The sequence below is a fragment of the Pogona vitticeps genome, chromosome 8 (genome assembly GCF_051106095.1).
Source record: "Pogona vitticeps strain Pit_001003342236 chromosome 8, PviZW2.1, whole genome shotgun sequence".
In the NCBI taxonomy this organism is placed as follows: Eukaryota; Metazoa; Chordata; class Lepidosauria; order Squamata; family Agamidae; genus Pogona; species Pogona vitticeps.
In genome coordinates, this window is record NC_135790.1 from 9,848,989 (window position 1) to 9,867,856 (window position 18,868).

The 18,868-nt window shown below is 43.2% G+C and overlaps 2 protein-coding genes across 7 annotated transcripts in view; one reads left to right on the forward strand and one right to left on the reverse strand.

The window, feature by feature from the left end:
• Window positions 1-1,186: 1,186 nt before the first annotated feature.
• On the forward strand, window positions 1,187-10,776 carry STAR (steroidogenic acute regulatory protein). The gene is made up of 7 exons (XM_020786160.3): window positions 1,187-1,344; window positions 4,063-4,170; window positions 4,328-4,455; window positions 6,867-7,025; window positions 7,553-7,737; window positions 8,806-8,899; window positions 10,393-10,776. The coding sequence occupies exons 1-7, from the start codon at window positions 1,281-1,283 to the stop codon at window positions 10,510-10,512; spliced, it is 858 nt and encodes a 285-aa protein (XP_020641819.3). The 5' UTR covers window positions 1,187-1,280; the 3' UTR covers window positions 10,513-10,776.
• A 2,330-nt stretch (window positions 10,777-13,106) lies between these two features.
• Window positions 13,107-18,868, reverse strand: part of ASH2L (ASH2 like, histone lysine methyltransferase complex subunit) — a 34,230-nt gene continuing 28,468 nt past the window's right edge. For all 6 annotated transcript variants that reach the window (XM_072979108.2, XM_072979107.2, XM_072979106.2 and 3 more), the window contains 4 exons: window positions 18,260-18,352; window positions 15,562-15,660; window positions 13,997-14,056; window positions 13,107-13,320 (listed from right to left, as the gene is read on the reverse strand). In XM_072979108.2, the coding sequence (XP_072835209.2) occupies window positions 13,213-13,320; window positions 13,997-14,056; window positions 15,562-15,660; window positions 18,260-18,352 (360 nt within the window). In that variant the 3' untranslated portion in view covers window positions 13,107-13,212. The remainder of the gene's footprint in view (window positions 13,321-13,996; window positions 14,057-15,561; window positions 15,661-18,259; window positions 18,353-18,868) is intronic.

An 18,868-nucleotide genomic window follows, 5' to 3' on the forward strand; every position in this document is an offset into this window, starting at 1 on the left:
ATAAGCTGGGGGACAATATACAGCCTTGCCGTACTCCTTTCCCAATTTTGAACCACTCAGTTGTTCCATGACCAGTTCTAACTGTTGCTTCCTGTCCCACATATAGGTTTCTCAGGAGACAGATAAAGTGGTCAGGCACTCCCATTTCTTTAAGAACTTGCCATAGTTTGCTGTGGTCCACACAGTCAAAGGCTTTTGCATAGTCAATGAAGCAGAAGTAGATATTTTTCTGGAACTCTCTGGCTTTCTCCATAATCCAGCGCAAGTTAGCAATTTGGTCTCGAGTTCCTCTGCCTCTTCAGAATCCAGCTTGTACTTCTGGGAGTTCTCGGTCCACATACTGCTGAAGCCTACCTTGTAGGATTTTGAGCATAACCTTGCTAGCGTGCGAAATGAGTGCAATTGTACGGTAGTTGGAGCATTCTTTGGCACTGCCTTTCTTTGGGATTGGGATGTAGACTGATCTTTTCCAATCCTCTGGCCACTGTTGAGTTTTCCAAACTTGCTGGCATATTGAATGTAGCACCTTAACAGCATCATCTTTCAAGATTTTAAATAGTTCAACTGGAATGCCATCACCTCCACTGGCCTTGTTGTTAGCCAGGCTTTCTAAGGCCCACTTGACTTCGCTCTCCAGGATGTCTGGCTCAAGGTCAGCAACTACATTGTCTGGGTTGTCCGGGATATCCACATCTTTCTGATATAGAGAAAAACACTGGGGGAAATCTTCCCCCTCTCTTTCCCCTTTGAATCAACAGACCCCAGAACCTGCCAGTCAGTATGGCAGGGGGGATTTTGGGAGTTGTAGTCCAGACAAAGGCTAAGAAAAATTCTTTGGACTACCAGAATCCCTGAGTGGATGCTGTTTCGGGGGGGTGTCTGGGCGTTAGTTCAGAAAATATTTCCTAACTTTGTCGCGGAGCTGTTGAAAAGCGCAGAGACCCTAGCTGGACACAGTTGGCCAACCTCCGGGTGGTCATGGTCTCTACGAGAACTGCCGAGCCTGCCCTCTGATGCAACTTCCCTTTGCAACAGCCACACTCTGCCACCCGCCCCCCCCTCCCCAGCTCATGAGGTGATGGGTTTGGCCTTGGTGTCAGCCAGCCTGCTGTAAATGATGTCTTTTCTTATCACTCTGCTGACAAACCAGCATCCTTCATCGGGTGTATTTAAAGCCAGGGGACGCTGAAGGCTCCTGCCAAACAGCAACCAAGAGTCTCTGAGGTACAAGAGGAAGGAAGGAACAAAGAGAGTCTTCACAACCCTCAAGGACCCTCACGATGCTGCCAGCCACTTTCAAACTCTGTGCCGGCATCTCCTACAGACACCTACACAATATGACAGGTAAGGGCAAGCCAGACAGCAACCGGTCTTTTACCGAGCTTGCAAAGCTTGGAAACAGAGTTTCCTCTTCTTTTGAACTAAAAACTCTCTCAGAGCCCCAAATCAGGACTTCCTCCAAGCTTTGGGATTTGAAAAACAGTAAGGAGAGATCAACCGCAGGCTGTGATAAGGAGGAATTTATACGGCTGGCAGAGTTATACTGGCTGATTACTTCTTTAACTCTAATTCTTCCAAAAAAAAGAACGGAACAAAACTATGTGGTTCTTCTCCTCCTGCCCAAGCAGTTTCTCTCCATGATCCTATAAGGTAAACCAGACTGAGAAATAGGGACTGGCTTATTTTCACTCCCCCCCCCCAGTGAAGTGCGGATTTGAACCTGGGTCTTCCCAGACATAGACTAATGTTCTGATCCACTATTGAATACATTGCCAGACTCTCTCTCTCTCTCTCTCTCTCTCTCTCTCTCTCTCTCTCTCTCTGTGTGTGTGTGTGTGTGTGTGTGTGTAGTGGGCAGAACTGGGTGGGAATCTAAGTGAACTCTGCCTTATTTGAAGTAGACTGGCAAAGGTTTCTAGCTTCCCATTGTTTAACAAGGACAACGACAAGAAGTGATTGATCATTGAATAGCTGGAGGATCTTGACATGCTTACCTTCACATGGACTTATTAGATCCTCCAGATGCTAACTTTAATGAGATTTTGGGGGAGAGGAACATGTCGCCAGTGTATACCAATGAGTTCTTTGCAACTAACAGTTTGATCAAACAAACAATAGAAAACCAATGGCAACAGCAAAATGAGCCCCCCCCCCTCCATTTTAATGGTTGAAATCCAGAAAATTGGGTTGGAACCAGGAATGGCCAGGGGTGGTCCTTGGCTCACCCACAGGGAGTATTTCACCCTGAAATTGTGCAGCAAACCTTTGCGCTGGCACCTCATTTTACTGCAGAAACAATGCTCTTCTCTCCATGCCAAAGCTTGGAGAGATGAGCATTGAAAGCCTTCTAAATTTGATTTTTAAAGTGAATCAGAACAATCAGGCTAAAACTGCAATCTGTAGCAAGCAAAGGAGCGTTGCTTGGGAAAGTTTTATTTGATTTAAATTTTTTAACAACAACTTCCAAGATCTCCAAGCCTGGAGATTTCTGGAAGTTGTAATCAAAAAAATAAAAAATAAAATAAAATAAAGTTCCCAGCCTCTGGTTTGGTGAGTGTTGCTAGACCTGCAAGTTTGCCTTCTATCCCTAAAAAGCAAAGTGGCAGGGAGGAGATTGAAAACAGAGACTTCCTGATTTCTAGATCCTGCTCTTGATCACGGCCACCAGACAAGGCTAAAACCTCTTTGTGTTGATGATTTACTAAAGCACAAGGCATGGAGGACTATCTCTCCGTCAAGTACTGGGCAGCAAGAATCGCAGTGCAATCTCACATAAGAAAAGATGAAGATGGCTTTTGTGCAGCGGTTTGAGCCTGGCCCACATCTGCCTCTGTAGGACTGGAGCAGGAAATTAATTAATTTTAAATCGCATGCCTACCCCAGGAATGAGGGACAATGACTTGACTGTATAATATTCCTCATTTAGTGATGCCATTATATTTATAAAAAATGTTGATTTAAAAATTATGGCTGCATCACAATAGGAATGGCGTTAGTTCTCATTAGGTTGCAGCTGTAATATGATTTTATTTCCATGATTGGAAAAAGAAGTGAAATGTAAATGCTTGTTTGTAATTAGTTATTATTTCCAAGCACTGGTACACTGTCTGTACAGTTCCACAAACTGTACTTGTTCAGGCATTTGTCAGTTCCAAGATATTTTGTTGTATGAGAAAAAGACTGTCTGCACAAAATTCCAAGTACAGAAGAAAACTAGGGCAGGCTTTTGAAGTAATTATTTGCTTTTGGGTAACAGGGCTGTAACTAAATTACATTTCAACTGTAACAAGCAGTTGAAAAGTTACTTTTCCATATAACAAGTAATGTTTTATATTTCATTTCAAAAGTTACTTTTAGAAAGCATTTTAAGGATTTTTACAGGAACTTTTCAAGTTGTATGTTATCATTCTATCACTCCTAAATGGCAAAGGAAGTTCTGTTTTGTAGTCTTTGGGGTAGTAGTAGTTGGAACTTAACAAGCTTTGGGGCTTCAGAACCGTAAGTGGGATGGATTACTCTGTAGCATCCAAATCTCTGTACAAGACAAACCATACTGGGTTCACTCTCTGTACAGCAAATGCAACCTCTGCTACCTGAGGTAACGGTCTCTTCTTCGTGGCTGGGCTGATTCCATAAACAGGCCTCCTGAGGCAAGCTGTCAGTGCAGATGGAGACAGGAATTTTCCCAATATGCTGCCGAAGTCTCTTCTCTTCACCACAGACATGTACTGTATTCCCTTCTCTCGTGGCTTCAAGGACAGATTTGTGGGTTCAGGGACAGCCTCGTGGTGCAGTGGTTAGACTGCAGTACTGCAGCCCAGACTCTTCCCATGACCTGAGTTCAGTCCTGATGGGCTTAAGTAGCTGACTCAAGGTTCGCTCAGCCTCCCATCTTTCCACAGCTGGTAAATTGAGTACCCAGCTCACTGTGGGGGCAATTTGTTGCCTGTATAATTAATTTGCAAACTGCTCAGAGAGTGCTATATTAAGCATCAAGCTTTGCTTTGCTTTGCTTTGTCGTGGTTCCTTTTTCATGTGAGCTTTGTGCTTTTTCCCTGTTAGGCTTGAAGAGAAAAGCTGCTGTCACAATTGTTCAGGAGCTGAATAAATTTGTCAGGCCTGGCCCTGGAAAATGGATCCACCAAGTCCGCAGGAGGAGCTCGTTGCTGAGTGAGTATCATAACAGGACATGATTTCTCCTGGGTAGCTTTCCTCCTCTTCTTTTTTTGGCTATAGAAGTTCTGACCTCTCTGGTCATTGTTGCAACCGCTGACTTTTCTGTCTAGCCTGCCCTTCCAATAGTCGCTTTCCCATCCCATCGTTTCAGGTTCTAGGCTGGAGGAGAACCTCTTCAGCGAAATGGAGATGGCCTACATTAGGCAAGGAGAGGAGGCCCTGCAGAAATCGCTGAATATCCTCAGTGACCAAGAGGGCTGGAAGACAGAAACAGTGATGGTAGGTTTGCAGTGTTACCCATGGTGTTTTGTTACCTGAAGTATCTTTCTCTCCCAGTTGCAAAGACACAGAAAGGAAGGGAAGTGTCTTGCGCTTTCCTTGACCGCTGAGCACTGTCCACTCCGGCCATCAGTTCTCCAGGGTTTGAGGCAGGTTTCAGTCCAACCCCCAGCCAAGACATTCTGGGCACAACGACCAAATGAGGGGGAGAAAGCACAAGAGACTGAGGCCCATTTCAGATGAAATGGAAGATAACCGTTTTCTGAGAGAACAATGATCCTCAGCCTTTGTCCCTCCAAACATTGTGGACATCCACTCCCAGAAGATCAGGCTCCTGTGGACTTGCACAACCCTGTTTCCTCTTTTTTACACTATGAGGATATGGTCAGAAGTGCCTGCTTCTGGATTTAAACTAACTATGGTTTCATCAGCATGGAAACAATTCTGTTAGTCATCAAGGCACTGCAATACTTCTGCGTTTGTTGTTGCTCCTCTTTGTGACGTCCAGGCTCAAGGAACTGCTGACTTGCTGAAATTTGGGTTTGAAAACTAGCAAGGATAGGATGAGCCTGGTCTAACTTGGTCTCATGAAACAGACGTTGAACAAAACACAGTCATCTGGCTCGGGGTATCACTAAGAACCGTGGCTGATGTTAGCTCCTGCACTATCGTCACCATTTTAGAACTGAGGAGCTGGGAGGGACCCTCCGGATCATCGCGTCCAGCAGCTGCCAAGGAGCACAGTGAGAAATCGAACTCCCAACCTCTGGCTCCACTGAGCTATCCAGCAGTTTTTGTTCTGTTTTGTTTTGTTTTTCCAAAGTGGAGGCTTTCAGGGTCCTCCTGTACCATGGAAGAGGAGAAGAGAAAAAGAAGAAAAGTGTGTTTGTGTGAGAGTGCGAGCGCGAGCCCAAGGCTCAACACAGCCGTGTTCTCATATCAGCAAATCACACTTTCTTTTGAATATGTGAATTAGGCCTTACTTGTATATCTAAGAGATAACCAGTGTGATTCCCAACCTTGGGTCACCCAGATGTTCTTGGACTGCAGAGCTGGCCAGGCTTCCTGGGAGCTGGCATTTCACTAGATGCATGAACAGCTGCCTCCAGTTGCCAGTTTTGTGTATACAAATGCTGGCATGTGTATACAAATGCTCCACATACAAATGTGGAGAGGGGAGATTATAAAGACAGAGCAGAGGAAATATTTGCTCCTCCTGACTTGTAGTCCATTTTTTCATGGGGGATGTTGGTGTGAAGAGCTCAGATCGTGTTGTTTTGCAAGGTTTTCCATGGGTAGTACCCCTTGTCAAGAAATCAGCAGTATCTCCTCTGTATGGTCTGAGAATGAAGTGAGTGAGTCTGTCTGTCTGTCCTTCTCTCCCCCACCCCAAATGAGCCAATACCAGTTTCCAAATAATGAGGTCCGCTTCATCAACTATATAACATACAGATGTTACACAGCTGTAATGCAAGTGGAAGTTGGTCTTCTTTTTACAACTGGCTGAAATGGAAACAGTTCAAAGAGTTAAAAAAAAACACAGCTGGATCAATGGCAGGCACGCCAGCCCCCACCGGCCTTTGCTTCCAGCTCCTCTGTCGCATCCTGATGAGATGGCTTTTAGATGACAGGGGAAAGGCAGAGACTGGTCAAACTGGCTTCTCAGCAGAGATTACAGTATAACAGCCATTTTTAAATGGGAGCAATTAAGCCCCCTGGACTCAAACTCTGCCTACACAAAATAAAGGGCAACCCCCCAAAAATACGTATTCTGCTGCAGAACCAGACAAATGTCCATGTCCTGAAAAAGCATCGTTTGGGAAAGTGTCCATTGCTGGCTTAGACGTTTGCAAGGTTGTAGGTTAAAAAATAACTTTTCCAAGCTCCATGGAAAAGTACTATCTATTAAAGCCATATGAATGAAAGTGATATTCTCTCTGGCTGTTCGTGATGGCTCAGTAAGTTGGGTATTTGGCTGCAGAGCTAGAGGTTTGGAGTTCGATTCTCCACTGTGCATTCCACCTTGGGCAAGCTGCACAGTCCCCGGCTGATACTGCTTTAATAGATGTTTAAGGATACTGGGATTTATAGTTTGGCAAGGTACTTCATGTTCTCTGCTAGAGGGCTCTAGAGAACTCTGATGCCATCCCCTGAACTACATCACTAGATCCCTCCAGAGAATCCTAAGTCCTTCATCAGGCTGCTGGTCTCAGGGTTCCATAGAATAAAGTCGTGCTTAAAAGAGGTGTCAAACTGCCGTTTTTGTGCCGTATACCATACGTCCAAGAGTTTTTGTTTGTTTTGTTCTCTCAGACGGAACACACTGCCTTGTGACCACCTAAAGTCTTGTCTACTGGGTGATGCAGAGTTGCAGGGCTAATGTTCTGAAGCTCTTTTTTTTTCCTTGACAGGACAATGGTGACAAAGTTTTAAGCAAAGTCCTCCCAGACATAGGAAAGGTGTTTCGGCTCGAGGTGGTGGTCGATCAGTCCCTGGACAACGTCTACAGCGAGTTAGTGGAAAGGATGGAACAGATGGGGGAGTGGAACCCAAATGTCAAAGAAATCAAGGTAAATGTTGTGCACACTGTAAATTGGACAGGATACTGTTCAAAGAGTCTTACATCATTGTCGTCATCATCATTTTAGAAATGTAGAGCTGGAATGGACCCTATGGATCATCAAGGAGGCTCAGTGGGAAATCGAAACCCCATCCTCTGGCTCTGCCAGACTAACAAGTTTTATTTAGCTTTCACAGATTGTAGTCTAGTTCTTCAAATGCACGGGGTGCAACTTTACTTGGCCAGATATACTTTCCTGTGTCAGGTGGGGTGAAGGGCAATGAGTTATACTCCATGCATTTTAAGAAATGAACTGCCAAATTAGCTTGTCTGGTCTACAACAGACTAACACAGTTGCTCTTCTGTAAATCGGTCACAAAAATAACTTTTCCAAACTCTTGAAATACCAGAGAGGGATAGGATGTATATCTCATGCATCCATAAGTGATGAATCGCTTGCCCAAAGCAGAGCTTGTCCTTACGGAAATGTACAAAACGTTCCTATCTAGGAACTAACTTCTGTTGAACTTTCCATAGATCCTGGAGAAAATTGGTAAAGATACCGTGATCACTCATGAAACTGCAGCAGCGACCGCCGGCAACATTGTTGGCCCACGAGACTTTGTGAGTGTCCGCTGTTCCAAGAGGCGAGGCTCAACGTGCGTTCTAGCCGGCATGTCCACCACCTATGCAGCCATGCCTGAACAAAAAGGCGTTGTCAGGTAAATTATCCTTTAAAAAAGAGAACCATTTTTCTTTCAAGTTTGGCTTAATTCAAGCCTGCCACATATTTCTGGGCTTCAGTTCCCATTAGCCCAAACCAGCCTAGCTGATGGTGGGATTGGGGAGTTCATCAACAGCTAATTTTGCTTATTGCTTATCATTGGTGCAGTGGAAATTGGCATTCACAGACCTAGCATGTTGTTGTTTATGGCCCCATAATCAGAGGGCAAAGCATCAGCATAATCAGTAGGGTGGCCCACATGCAGAAGAAAATCCAGCTCCTGTACCTTGAGAGAAAGTATGAATTTCAGGAGATGTAGCTTGCATGACAGGTTACATCTGCTGAAACTCTTTTAATTTGGGTCCCTCTTAATCTTCAGTAAGCATTAGAAAAGATTTGGGAACAGGCAATAGTGGGGGAAACCATTTTTAAAAACCGGAGAATAAAGTCAAGAAATACAATGAAACCTGCCCTCACAATGAAAGCTGCTTGAATATGACATCTCTCTCCCACCAACAATACTTGATGGCTTCTCTTCTCTAGCAAGCAGACAGGCTGAGCCGTAGCAAAAATAAGACAAACACATGGGAACACACACACACCCTATCAAGGGGGGAGAAAAAGGCAAAAAAGAGAGAGGAAAGATAGAGGCACGGCAGCCAGGCAGCCAACAATGAAACCAAGATGGAGGGCACCAGGAGCTCAGCACACGGTAATCCAACCACGAGGAATGGCTGAAGCAAAAACCGCTCCTCACAGGGTCCCAGGCCATTTTATAGATTCAAAACTCCTGCCTCCCCGGATGCTTTGACTGGCAGCTGAAAAACCTCACCGTGCTATTGAAGTAAAATTTCTCAGACAATTTGACAAAGGAGCATCAAAAGGTTACATGAAAGAGGGAACATGAAAGGAACACAAAACCAGTTCTGAAAAAATTGGTAGACCTCCTCTACCTAAAGGCACTAGTTTTCCTTAACATTTAATGGGGATATGATTATTATGAGAGAATGTGCCTGTTAGCCTGTAGTGTGTTAATAAGCCAACGTGTTCTCCTATCTTTCTACAGAGCTGAAAATGGCCCCACGTGTATGGTTCTTCGACCTCTCGCTGGAGATCCCTCCCAGACCAAGTTGACCTGGCTTCTCAGCATTGACTTGAAGGTACTTTTGAAACTCAGGGTGAACTGGTTAATTAATTGTGTTATGTCAGGTGCCAATAATGGAGCTGTAGCGTCTGTGATCTCTGAACTGGAAAAAAAAAACCTGAGGATGTATTATCTCTATAAATATTTATTTGCACATTTATTCCATTTCGACATTTTAACAAGGAAGAGCAAAGTTCTATGCATAGTTTCGTTAACCATTTGAAATTATATTGAATGTCATGCTATCAAGTTCCCACTCTTTTTTAGAAAGAAAGTTTCTAGTCCTTATGCATTTAAATGTGAGATTTTTCAGGAATGCTTCCATGTTACACCTAGTGACAGAACTTGAGCCTATATAGAATCATAAAGTACATAAACAGCCAAATGAAAACCTATTCGTTTAAGGAGGATGAATGGGTGGAGAAATTGATAATACTGGTTTCCCGTTCCTTTTCCATACCAAAAGAACTCTTGGTTCACACAATCATAGAATCATGGAGTTGGAAGGGCCATTGAGTCCAATCTCTTGCTTAAAGCAGGAATTCAAATCAAAGGATAGCTGGCAAATGGTTGCTTAATTTTCTCTTGAACGCCTTCAGCATTGAAGCACTCACCACCTCCTGATCTAATTGGTTCCACTGTTATACTGCTCTACCAGTTAGGAAGTTTTTCCTGATATTCAACCAAAATCTGGCTTAATATAATTTCAGCCCATTATTACGTGTCCTGCATTCTGGGATGATCAAAAACAGATCCTGCCCCTCCTCTGTATGACTACCTTTCAAGTAATTGAAAAGTGCTATCATATTTCTCCTCAGTCTTCTTTTCTCAAGGTTAAATATGTCCCGTTCTTTTTCTTCCGAGGGCTTGATTGCCAGTCCCGAATATCCTTGTTGCCCGCTTCTGAATTTGTTCATTCCTTGGCATCCTTCTTCAAGTGTAGTGTCCAGAACTGGACTCAGTACTCAAGATGAGGCTTGAGCAATGCCAAATAGATGGGAACTAGTATTTCATAGGTTTTGGAGACTATCCTTTTGTTAATGCAACCTAAAACAGCATTTGCCTTTTTTGCAGTCACATCACACTGTGGGCTCATATTCAGCTTGTAGTCCACAACATTTCAAAGATCCTTCCTGCATGTAGCGCTGAACCAACACAACCATCTTGTAACTGTGTATTAGGTTAATTTTTCTCTAGGCGTAGAACTTTGCACTTATCCCTGTTAAAATTAATTCTGTTGTTTTCAACTCAGTGCTCAATGAAGCTGATTAGCAGCAGATTGAGAGCAGATTAGGGTATCCATGCTAAGTTTATGGAATGTATAGAATTCCGTAAGCCAAACCATGAAGCGATACAGGCAAACATCCAGAACAGATGGAGGGAGATAATGATGATTTCTATCCCAACCCTCTTTACAGAAGCTTGGGATGGTTAAGAACTTCTGTTAAAATCCAGACTTAACTTTTAACACATTTAAATTACCTGTTGTCCTTTTTTTCTTTCTTTCAGGGATGGTTGCCAAAGACGCTCATTAACCAAGTCCTCTCCCAAACCCAGGTGGATTTTGCAAACCACCTCCGCCACCGTTTGGCCAACCCTTCTCTTTCTGCACAGGCTCTGAGCTGTTGAAGTCAGGCATCCCCTCTCCACTGCCTTTCCTCCTGGATGAGGACCCCCTGCTCAAGGACAACTCACGCGAGGCTCTTTTCTCAGAGAGTTGAGACCTACTGCTCTAGAAAATGGGTAGCAAGGAGACTAGTCTCTTAGGCTTGGGGGGCAGGTTGCGTGTCTCCTCCTTTGTGTGCCTGCTAAGACGTGGTTTCTTTTAGCCTTCTAGATAACAAAACAAGAGAAATATTGGGCTTAACGCTTCTGGGTTTTCTGACCATATTCAGAAAATATGAGTGTCCACTCATTCTCTGTGCCGTGATTTCCGCTGCTCATTTCCTTGTGTGCCTAACCCCACTTCAGTTCCCAGAGGGACAAACTGTGGTGTGTGCTTATTGTTCCCTATCTTTGTTCCTTTCTCTGCTTGTTCAGTTCAGGAAGTCCTTCAGCAAGAAGGAGCAGCAGCAGGGGCAAGGGGGAATGCAAGGAGAGGCAGTGAGCCTCCCACCTTCCATGGGACTCAGCTGATACCCAGGGCTGTTGATCCTGCTCGCAGCTATTTCTAACCTGCAAACCCTGTGTGTCATTTCAACACAGTGGGGCTGGGGAACCCGTAGCTTTCAAAATGCTGTTGACCTCCTAATTCCCATCAGACCAACCAACTAGTCTGGTCCACGGCGAGGCATGATGGCAGTTCATCAACATCTGGAAGGCCAAAGCGCCAAGCCACTGGTCTGAAGGAAAGAGGCCTATGGTTATTTGCATGTTCAGGAAACCAACTGATAGGCAGTCAAGTTTTAATTATACAGCTACCTGATGAAAGAACGGATCACCCCATGTAACTTGAACTTAGAAGGCCACAAAGAAACCCCCGAGTCATACATCCTGCCAAATTTGACACCATAAAATATGGTCCGTCTCATGGACCTACAACGTCTGTTTTTCTGTCACGGATCTCTGCCACATCTCATCCATTCTACACACTGCTGAAGTCATGGTTTCTGATTCATATATGCAATACGAGTTCAGTCTGCTCCGAGTGGATGCTGTTCACATTCCAAGTACATTTCAGTGCAAATGCCTTTAATGTCACTTCTAGTCTGCTCGAAAAACTGAGAATAACCATGGTTGAAACAATTCAAGTATATGTAATTGAGAATCTGTGTCCTGATCCCTAATTCTAAACGTCTTAACCAAGTTCTAGAGCTCATAGGTTATCCAACTTTTTTCATACATAGGACTAAATCCAGTATTAGTCCCAAATAGATCTAAGGAAATCAGTGGAACGTACATTATACGTAACAAGTCCAATGCATTTCAACAGATCTAACTTGTGTTGCGACTAACACTGCATTTAGTACTTGGGATTCGCTGCAATTTTAGAATTTCAACTTGCTGAATCCTCGGATACTTGTCATTATCAATCATTATCTATACAAGTCCAGTTTGTAGGTATTTATTTTCCCCCCTGTTTGTGGATGAACAAGGCATTTATTTAATATTTATTCTAGTCAGGTAATTCAAAAATATGAAATGTTTGTTTCCTCTTGCATACATGATTAACTTTGTTTCAAAAACTAGCAGATCATACAATGGCAAGACACACTGCTTTATTTCAAAGTGTGTGTCTACGAACATCTGTATTTTCTACAGTTTGAACAAGTAAAAGGTGTATCTGCAAGTTAGAGGAGCTGGAAACAAGGCTCTAGATTTAAGAAGGAACTGCTGTGTGAATCTGTACTTTTAAAAATAAAAGAAAATGTGATTTAAAATGTTGCACGAGGCTCCCTTTCTTTGTCTTTATCTTCAAGATTTGAAGCTTAGAACTGACACTCTGCCACAGTGATGCAAGCCAAAGTTACTACAAGCTAGGGGTGTTCCATGTTGCAAGAGGGAAAACTCCAGGAACACGAGATGGGGAGGGGAACATGTAGCCCTAGGGGCCTCCAAACCTCCCATGTGAAAAAAAACAAAAGGAGCCCCCACCACAGCTTTAAAACAAAACAAGAAGTGACTCTATGGTCAATTCTGCTTTTGAAAAATGGGAGGGTGCAGCCCAGGGGCTGTGGAAGGTGATGCCCAAAACTTATTAGACTCCCCACAGTTGCCTGTCTTTGCACCAGATTCTATTCAAAACATGAATGTAAACAGTGTTACACAAAGCTGCCTCCAACAACTTATCCCCTGGATGCCGTTTATATTATTCCAACCCCCCCCCCCTTTTCTCATTCTTTCTTTTCCTTTGTGTATGAATTTTAGCTCTGTATCACTAAATCACCATCTTGATTATATTGTTATGTGGGGTTCTAAGTTTTAGTTTGTAAACCACCCAGAGCAATGCTTCCACTAAAGGGGAGGTCCGTCTGTCTACCCACTAAATAAAGCTACATAATCTTCCTATACCTCTGTAAGACCCACCTGCACACAAACAGAGCTTAAGATGCATAAACAGTATGGAAACTGGACTGAAGAATAGCTTGCTTTACTGCTCTGCCTCTCCAACTACATCAGACTACCCTCTCTCTCTCTCTCTCTCTCTCTCTCTCTCTCTCTCTCTCTGTGTGTGTGTGTGTATGTAGCAATTCTGAAATGAATAAAAAGCTGCACATAATATATTAATTTAAAAAAAGAAGGAGGTTTATTCCGTTTCTGCTTTACATCCAGTGACACCATTACATAGTATTAAAAATAATATATATACACATATATAGACAATGTCCTTCAAGGTTCCCAAGGTGGGCTGCGCCTCCCATCAACTTCTGTTTCTACATGGTAAAGGACATCTGCCAGAGTGTGCTCTACCACTGCAACCCAGCCCATGTCACTGATCTGTGGAAGGAAAGACAAGCAACAGAGAGAGATTAGCCTCCTCGGTTGAACTTTGAAGAGGGACGCTTTCTGTTTTGTTTTGCCAGTACTTAGGAGATGAAAAAAATGTAGTCCTCCTTCTAGAAGTTTTATGCAGAGTTCTGTTTCTGCGTCCTTTTGGAAATTCTGAAGTGCAGAACATTAACAGCAATGAAGAACAGAAATCCTGTGCCGGCTCAAAAGTACCTTCAACAACAGGATTCAGGTATACAGTAGCTGCTGGTAGGACTGTCAATACACAAGGATCTATGGACACAGAAACAGGACCTGTGCACAGCTAAACAAGCGGATGGATAAAGAATCTTGGAATTGCTGCAAATCCCATAAACCAAGCTTCCGATTCAAAGAAGGAAAATATGTTTCTCTCATGAAGAATGCTTTGGGAACAAGGCATGGTCTGAAACTGTCATAGTGGAGATAGTCTTTCTTCTACCACAGAATCCACTTCCAACCCCTGTAATTCTGCAAGTGAATGGGATCTGTACATTTCACACTCACTACAGAGACTAGGTTTTCCAGCCAATGAATCAGAGATGTTCTTTTACACTTAGAATTCTAGACCCACAGCACAACATCCCCAAACCTCAATTTACATTTCCCAAGAGACACATGAACGGTATTCTGACATCCTACTCACCGGACGGTACGTAATATCTCTTGGCGGGTATTTGAAATAGGGGCCAAAGTTTATAGAAACCTACAAGAAGAAAAGGGCATTTAGTGTTCCTTTGATTAGCACTACCAAAAAGATGTCATGAAATATACCTACGTACAAGAATATTGTAATGAAAATATTTACAATTAAATTAGACCTTTAGACTGAAATGAAGTAACTACTTTATCGAAGTCTGAGTAAAATCAAAGTGAACCACAATCTCATTTGATATTACAACTGTCTTGAAAATTTCCAAAGATGTGTTGCAAGATTACTAAAGAGCACCATGGGCTGTAGCCACACACACAAAAAACATTCCTCCACCGGTCTGCTACATTTCTGTGTTGGCTGTGAAGGAAGCTATCATGGAGACAACTGGATTACAGTGGTGCCTCGCATTACGAGCACTCTGTTTTACGAGGAAATCACTTTATGTTGAAGGTTTTGCGGTCCCAAAAGCAATCGCAAAATGATGTTTCCTATGGGGGAATTTCGCAAAGCAATGATTTTCGGCCAGCTGATCGGTGGTTTCAAAATGGCCGCCAGGTAAAAAAAAACATGGCTCCCCGCTGTTTCCTGGGATGGATTCCTCACTGCACAGGCAGCAAAAATGGCCACCCTATGGAGGATCTTCGCTGGATGGTGAGTTTCAAGCCCCTAGGAACGCATTAATTGGGTTTTAATGCATTTCTATGGGCTTTTTAATTTAGCATTACGTTTTCATTCTACAGCAATTTCGCTGGAACGAATTAACGCCGTAATGCAAGGCATCACTGTATATCCATTCCTCTTCTAGCACTCACTGGCCTGCACTGAATTCCACATGACCTATGATTACTGAAACAGTTCCTAAATACTAGTCTACTTTATAGTCATATCACATCTTTGCCAACATGTATTTACACACTCTTATCCCCACAATAGCAGAGGGGAGTTGGGATGCAGGATGGGAAGCTCAATCCTCCACTCTGGTTAGTCTAAGAACCATGCTAGTTCCCTGAGGCATTTCTTTTCTACAAACAGCCGTGTACAGAACTTGCTGCAAGGGAACAGAAGGATGGAGATGAGTTTCCCAGAGACCTAACTCTGAGATGATACAGGAGCAGTTTTGATGTGAGAAACCCATGAAGAATCAGAGAACCAATGTGACACAGATGTGGGGCTGATGGACTTGGGACATTTAGGTGCTTGTCCTCACTAAACCCTTAATTAAGCTCACTGGTTTTTGGAAAAGCCACTCTCTTTCAGCTTGGCCCAACTCATAAGGTTGTTCTATGGATAAAATGGAGAGGAGAAGGCCAAATATTTCACCACTGGAGGAAAAGTGGAATGTAAGTGCAAAAAGAGCCTAAAGAATAAATTCGCATCTGTACAAGTATCCCTAAACCTGGCAGCTGTTAAATGTGCCTAAGACCCAAATACCTCTCTTTGCCCCACCGTTTTGCCAATGTGGGCTTATAGGTGGACTCCAACACTCTTGTTTCAGGCCAAACACTTATCAGATGAGCAAGAGGTGAACTCGTATCAACCTATCAGGTTCAACGTACCGTGCAGCCTTTATACAGAGAAACAGCAGGGAAATAAACACCTTCAAAAATATCTTTGTATGCAACTCCTTGGCTGGCACCATTTTTGTAGAAGATTATCTGAAAGAGACAGCCAGGAGTCAGTCCATGGAGCACAATGCTTCTGTAATCTTTCAGCACTTCCCTCTGACCTGCTTAATTCCCTTTCCTCCACTGTTATGTCTTAGCAGCACACACCCCGGGCTCTGCAACATCTGCACCGTTTCTCCTTGGGATAGCTTGCATATAGCACCTCAAAGAGAAACAAACAGTACGCCAAGCAATTTCTTGAAATGACATTTTATTATAGGTCAAAGAGTCGTAAAGAGTTGCAAGAATTCTTAAAATGTTTTCTTTGTTTAGAGATCAACATCTTAGCAAATTTGCAACCTTCAGAATGCAGCCCTTAAGACTTTTTCTACAGCTGACAAACACTCATTGGGATCCTCAGCCCATGAACCAAAACAGAAATCACAAACATTGCCTTTGTTGAAAACGATATGATGGAAGGTTCTAGCTCTCATGACTGCAAAAAGTAGTGTCTGAAAGCAAAGAACCACCACAGGATTCTCTGGCACGCCAGATGAGCTGGCCAAACAAATGAGAATGAGCAAGGATTTTTTTTTTCAAAATTCATTCTGAATGTGAAATATCCAAATAGAGGAGCACCTGCCCCATTAGAAATCACAGGATTCAATATGGCTGCTAATTGCAAGAAGCTACAGCTTCCTATCTAGTGTGTGTGTGTATGTGTTTTCTGCCATCGAGTAAATAAATAATTAAGTTGGAACTGACTTATAAGGATCGTAATGGGGCTTTAAGGTGAGATATTCAAGGAGTAAATTTACCAGTTCCATTCGCCCAGTCAGTTTCCATGGTTGTGCAGGGATTTGAACCCTGTTCTCCAAAGTCCTAGTCTGTCGCTCTATCCATTACACCACACTAGGAATTCCTCATTTATTTATTTTTATCTAGTACACTGTTTTTAGAAACCACATATAAGGGCAAAATCACGGTACTAATGTAGCTCCACATCTCTCTTTCTTACTCTGTGGGCACGTGTGTGTGTTTTTGTGTGTGTGTGTGTGTGCGTGCAAGTGAGTGAGAGACAGAGAGAGAGAGAGATTCTACAACTGAGGCACACATTCCTACTAACTGTATTAAATGGTGACAACACGCACTGAAATACTTGGGTGTGTTGGTGTGGGTGTGTGTGGGAGTTCCTCCCAGTTCCACTCCACCAGTGTGTTTCCATGGCTCTGAGGATTCCAGCCCAGGTCTCCAGAGTCCTAGTCCATCACCACTACACCAACTGGGAATCCTGAAACGTGAGTTTTGTCTAGAAATATACCAGATTCTAGTATAAAACAGCCACTGGGTACTACATTTTGTGAGAGCCTGAATAAGCTTGGTTTGCAGTAATCTAACCTTGCTGCGACCAACACACAAGTGAATACTTCTTCAGAAAGACAGTTCACCTGGCCACAGCCACCACCCTCTGAATCCCCAAGCGCTACTGGACTGCAAACCCACTATGCTGAAGGAAGAAGCTGTGTCCTACGTGCAGGACTGGTGGTCCTGGTGACCTGGTACCCTTCAGTCTTGTCAGGATGAGGCCGCACACCATTAGCCTAAAGAGAGGAACCTCTTTTGCCTAAGGATTTAATTCAATTTCAGGCAAGTTCTCAGGGACCACTGGGATTAAAAATACCTTGCTAGTTTAGTTTGAATCTCTCACTTAAATTTCTTAGGAGGTGCACTTCAAATATGGGTGTGGAAAGAAAGAGGGTTCATGCACATGCTGCGAATCCATCAAATGATGGTGTCATGGGGAATATAGCAGAGCCTTCTGGGGAAGTCCAGAAGGCTGGGTTCAGCCCCATGGCCAGAAGTTCCCCAACCATATTAGCTAACACCCAGTCTATTACAGATGTTAAGCACAGGACCAAAACCTCCACAGCCTGTCTGAAACAAGTGGAAAGGAAAGAAACCTACCGTATTTTTCCATGTATAAGATGCCCCCATGTATAAGACACCCCCACTTTTCTAACCCAAAATTAAGAAATCTAAGTGGGGCTTAGCAAGTGTAGGGGAAAGGGATCAAAGCAATCCTGTGACTGCATAATCATTTTGATCCCTCTTCCCCTTATACAGCCATGGGATTGCTTTGATCTTTCCCCCTACACTTGCTAAGCCCCATGGGACTTAGTAAGCAGAGGGGAAAGCAAGGATCAAAGCCATCTTGCAGTGCTTTGATCCCTGCTTTCCTTTTGCTAAGGCTTAGCACGTGGGGGGGAAGCAGGGATCAAAGCCCTCCAGGATCACTTTGATCCCTGCTTTCCCCTCCACTTGTTTTTTCTCTCCTCAGCTTACCTCCATGTATAAGACGACCTTCAATTTTTAGTCTAAAGATTTTAGACAAAAGTATAGTCTTATACATGGAAAAATATGGTAATTATCACCAGTATATTTAGGCCAACAGATTCCAAATGTGCGGAAGGGAATAGGATGGCATTGTGGCTTGATCCTCGCTGGTCATTTTTAACATTCATCCATATATCTATTACAGAAATTCACATAATGGAGCCATAAAATTCTGAGCCTGGGCATCAGTGTTTTCATTTTATTGCAGTTCCCTTCAATGCATCAATCAAGCTTCTTCTTCTAAGCTCTAACTTACTTCACTTCCAGGAGCTTGTTTTAAACTCTTCTCTGCTTTATCCACAAAGTCCTTCTCTTCAAAGTACAAGTAGCTTTTGAACTTAATCAAAGCCTAAGAAAGGCAGAATTGTGACAGGTACAAAAGTGTTACTAAAACAGGAAGATAAGATTTAACATAGTACCAACATTGGTTACGGAGACTGATAAATGCCAAACAGAATGGAGTCTCATGCAAAATTCTCCAAATACTACAACGAGGAGAGCTGTCATACTCATTAGCTGTGGAACAGCCAGATATGTCTGTGCTAACAGATAGAATGTACAATAGGACTCTGATGCGTTAAGCAACATAATAGGAATAATCCTTCAAATACATCAATGTTTCCCAATTTCATGGTCAGAACTCCCAAGAGGAGTTATAATGCACTTTCTAGCCCTTGTCATAGCCCTTGTTAAATAATTTCTTCCTTGGCCTTTCAGAGCCAGATATTACAGTTAGTGCATATGTGTATGTAGGAGAAGCAGGTCCTTTGGGGGAGAAAGAAGCCTCTACTTTCTGAGAAGGGATGACTTGCTCCATTAAAAATGCCTTCTCACGCAAATGTGGCAAAGGGGTCGCAGGTAACTT

What these genes read in the sequence shown, in the direction of transcription:
- STAR (XM_020786160.3), top strand. Translation starts at nt 1,281, where the DNA reads ATGCTGCCAGCCACTTTCAAACTCTGTGCCGGCATCTCCTACAGACAC. An exon ending in ACACCTACACAATATGACAG is followed by an intron (nt 1,345 to 4,062) that starts GTAAGGGCAAGC and finishes TTTCCCTGTTAG; the next exon opens with GCTTGAAGAGAAAAGCTGCT. An exon ending in GGAAGACAGAAACAGTGATG is followed by an intron (nt 4,456 to 6,866) that starts GTAGGTTTGCAG and finishes TTTCCTTGACAG; the next exon opens with GACAATGGTGACAAAGTTTT.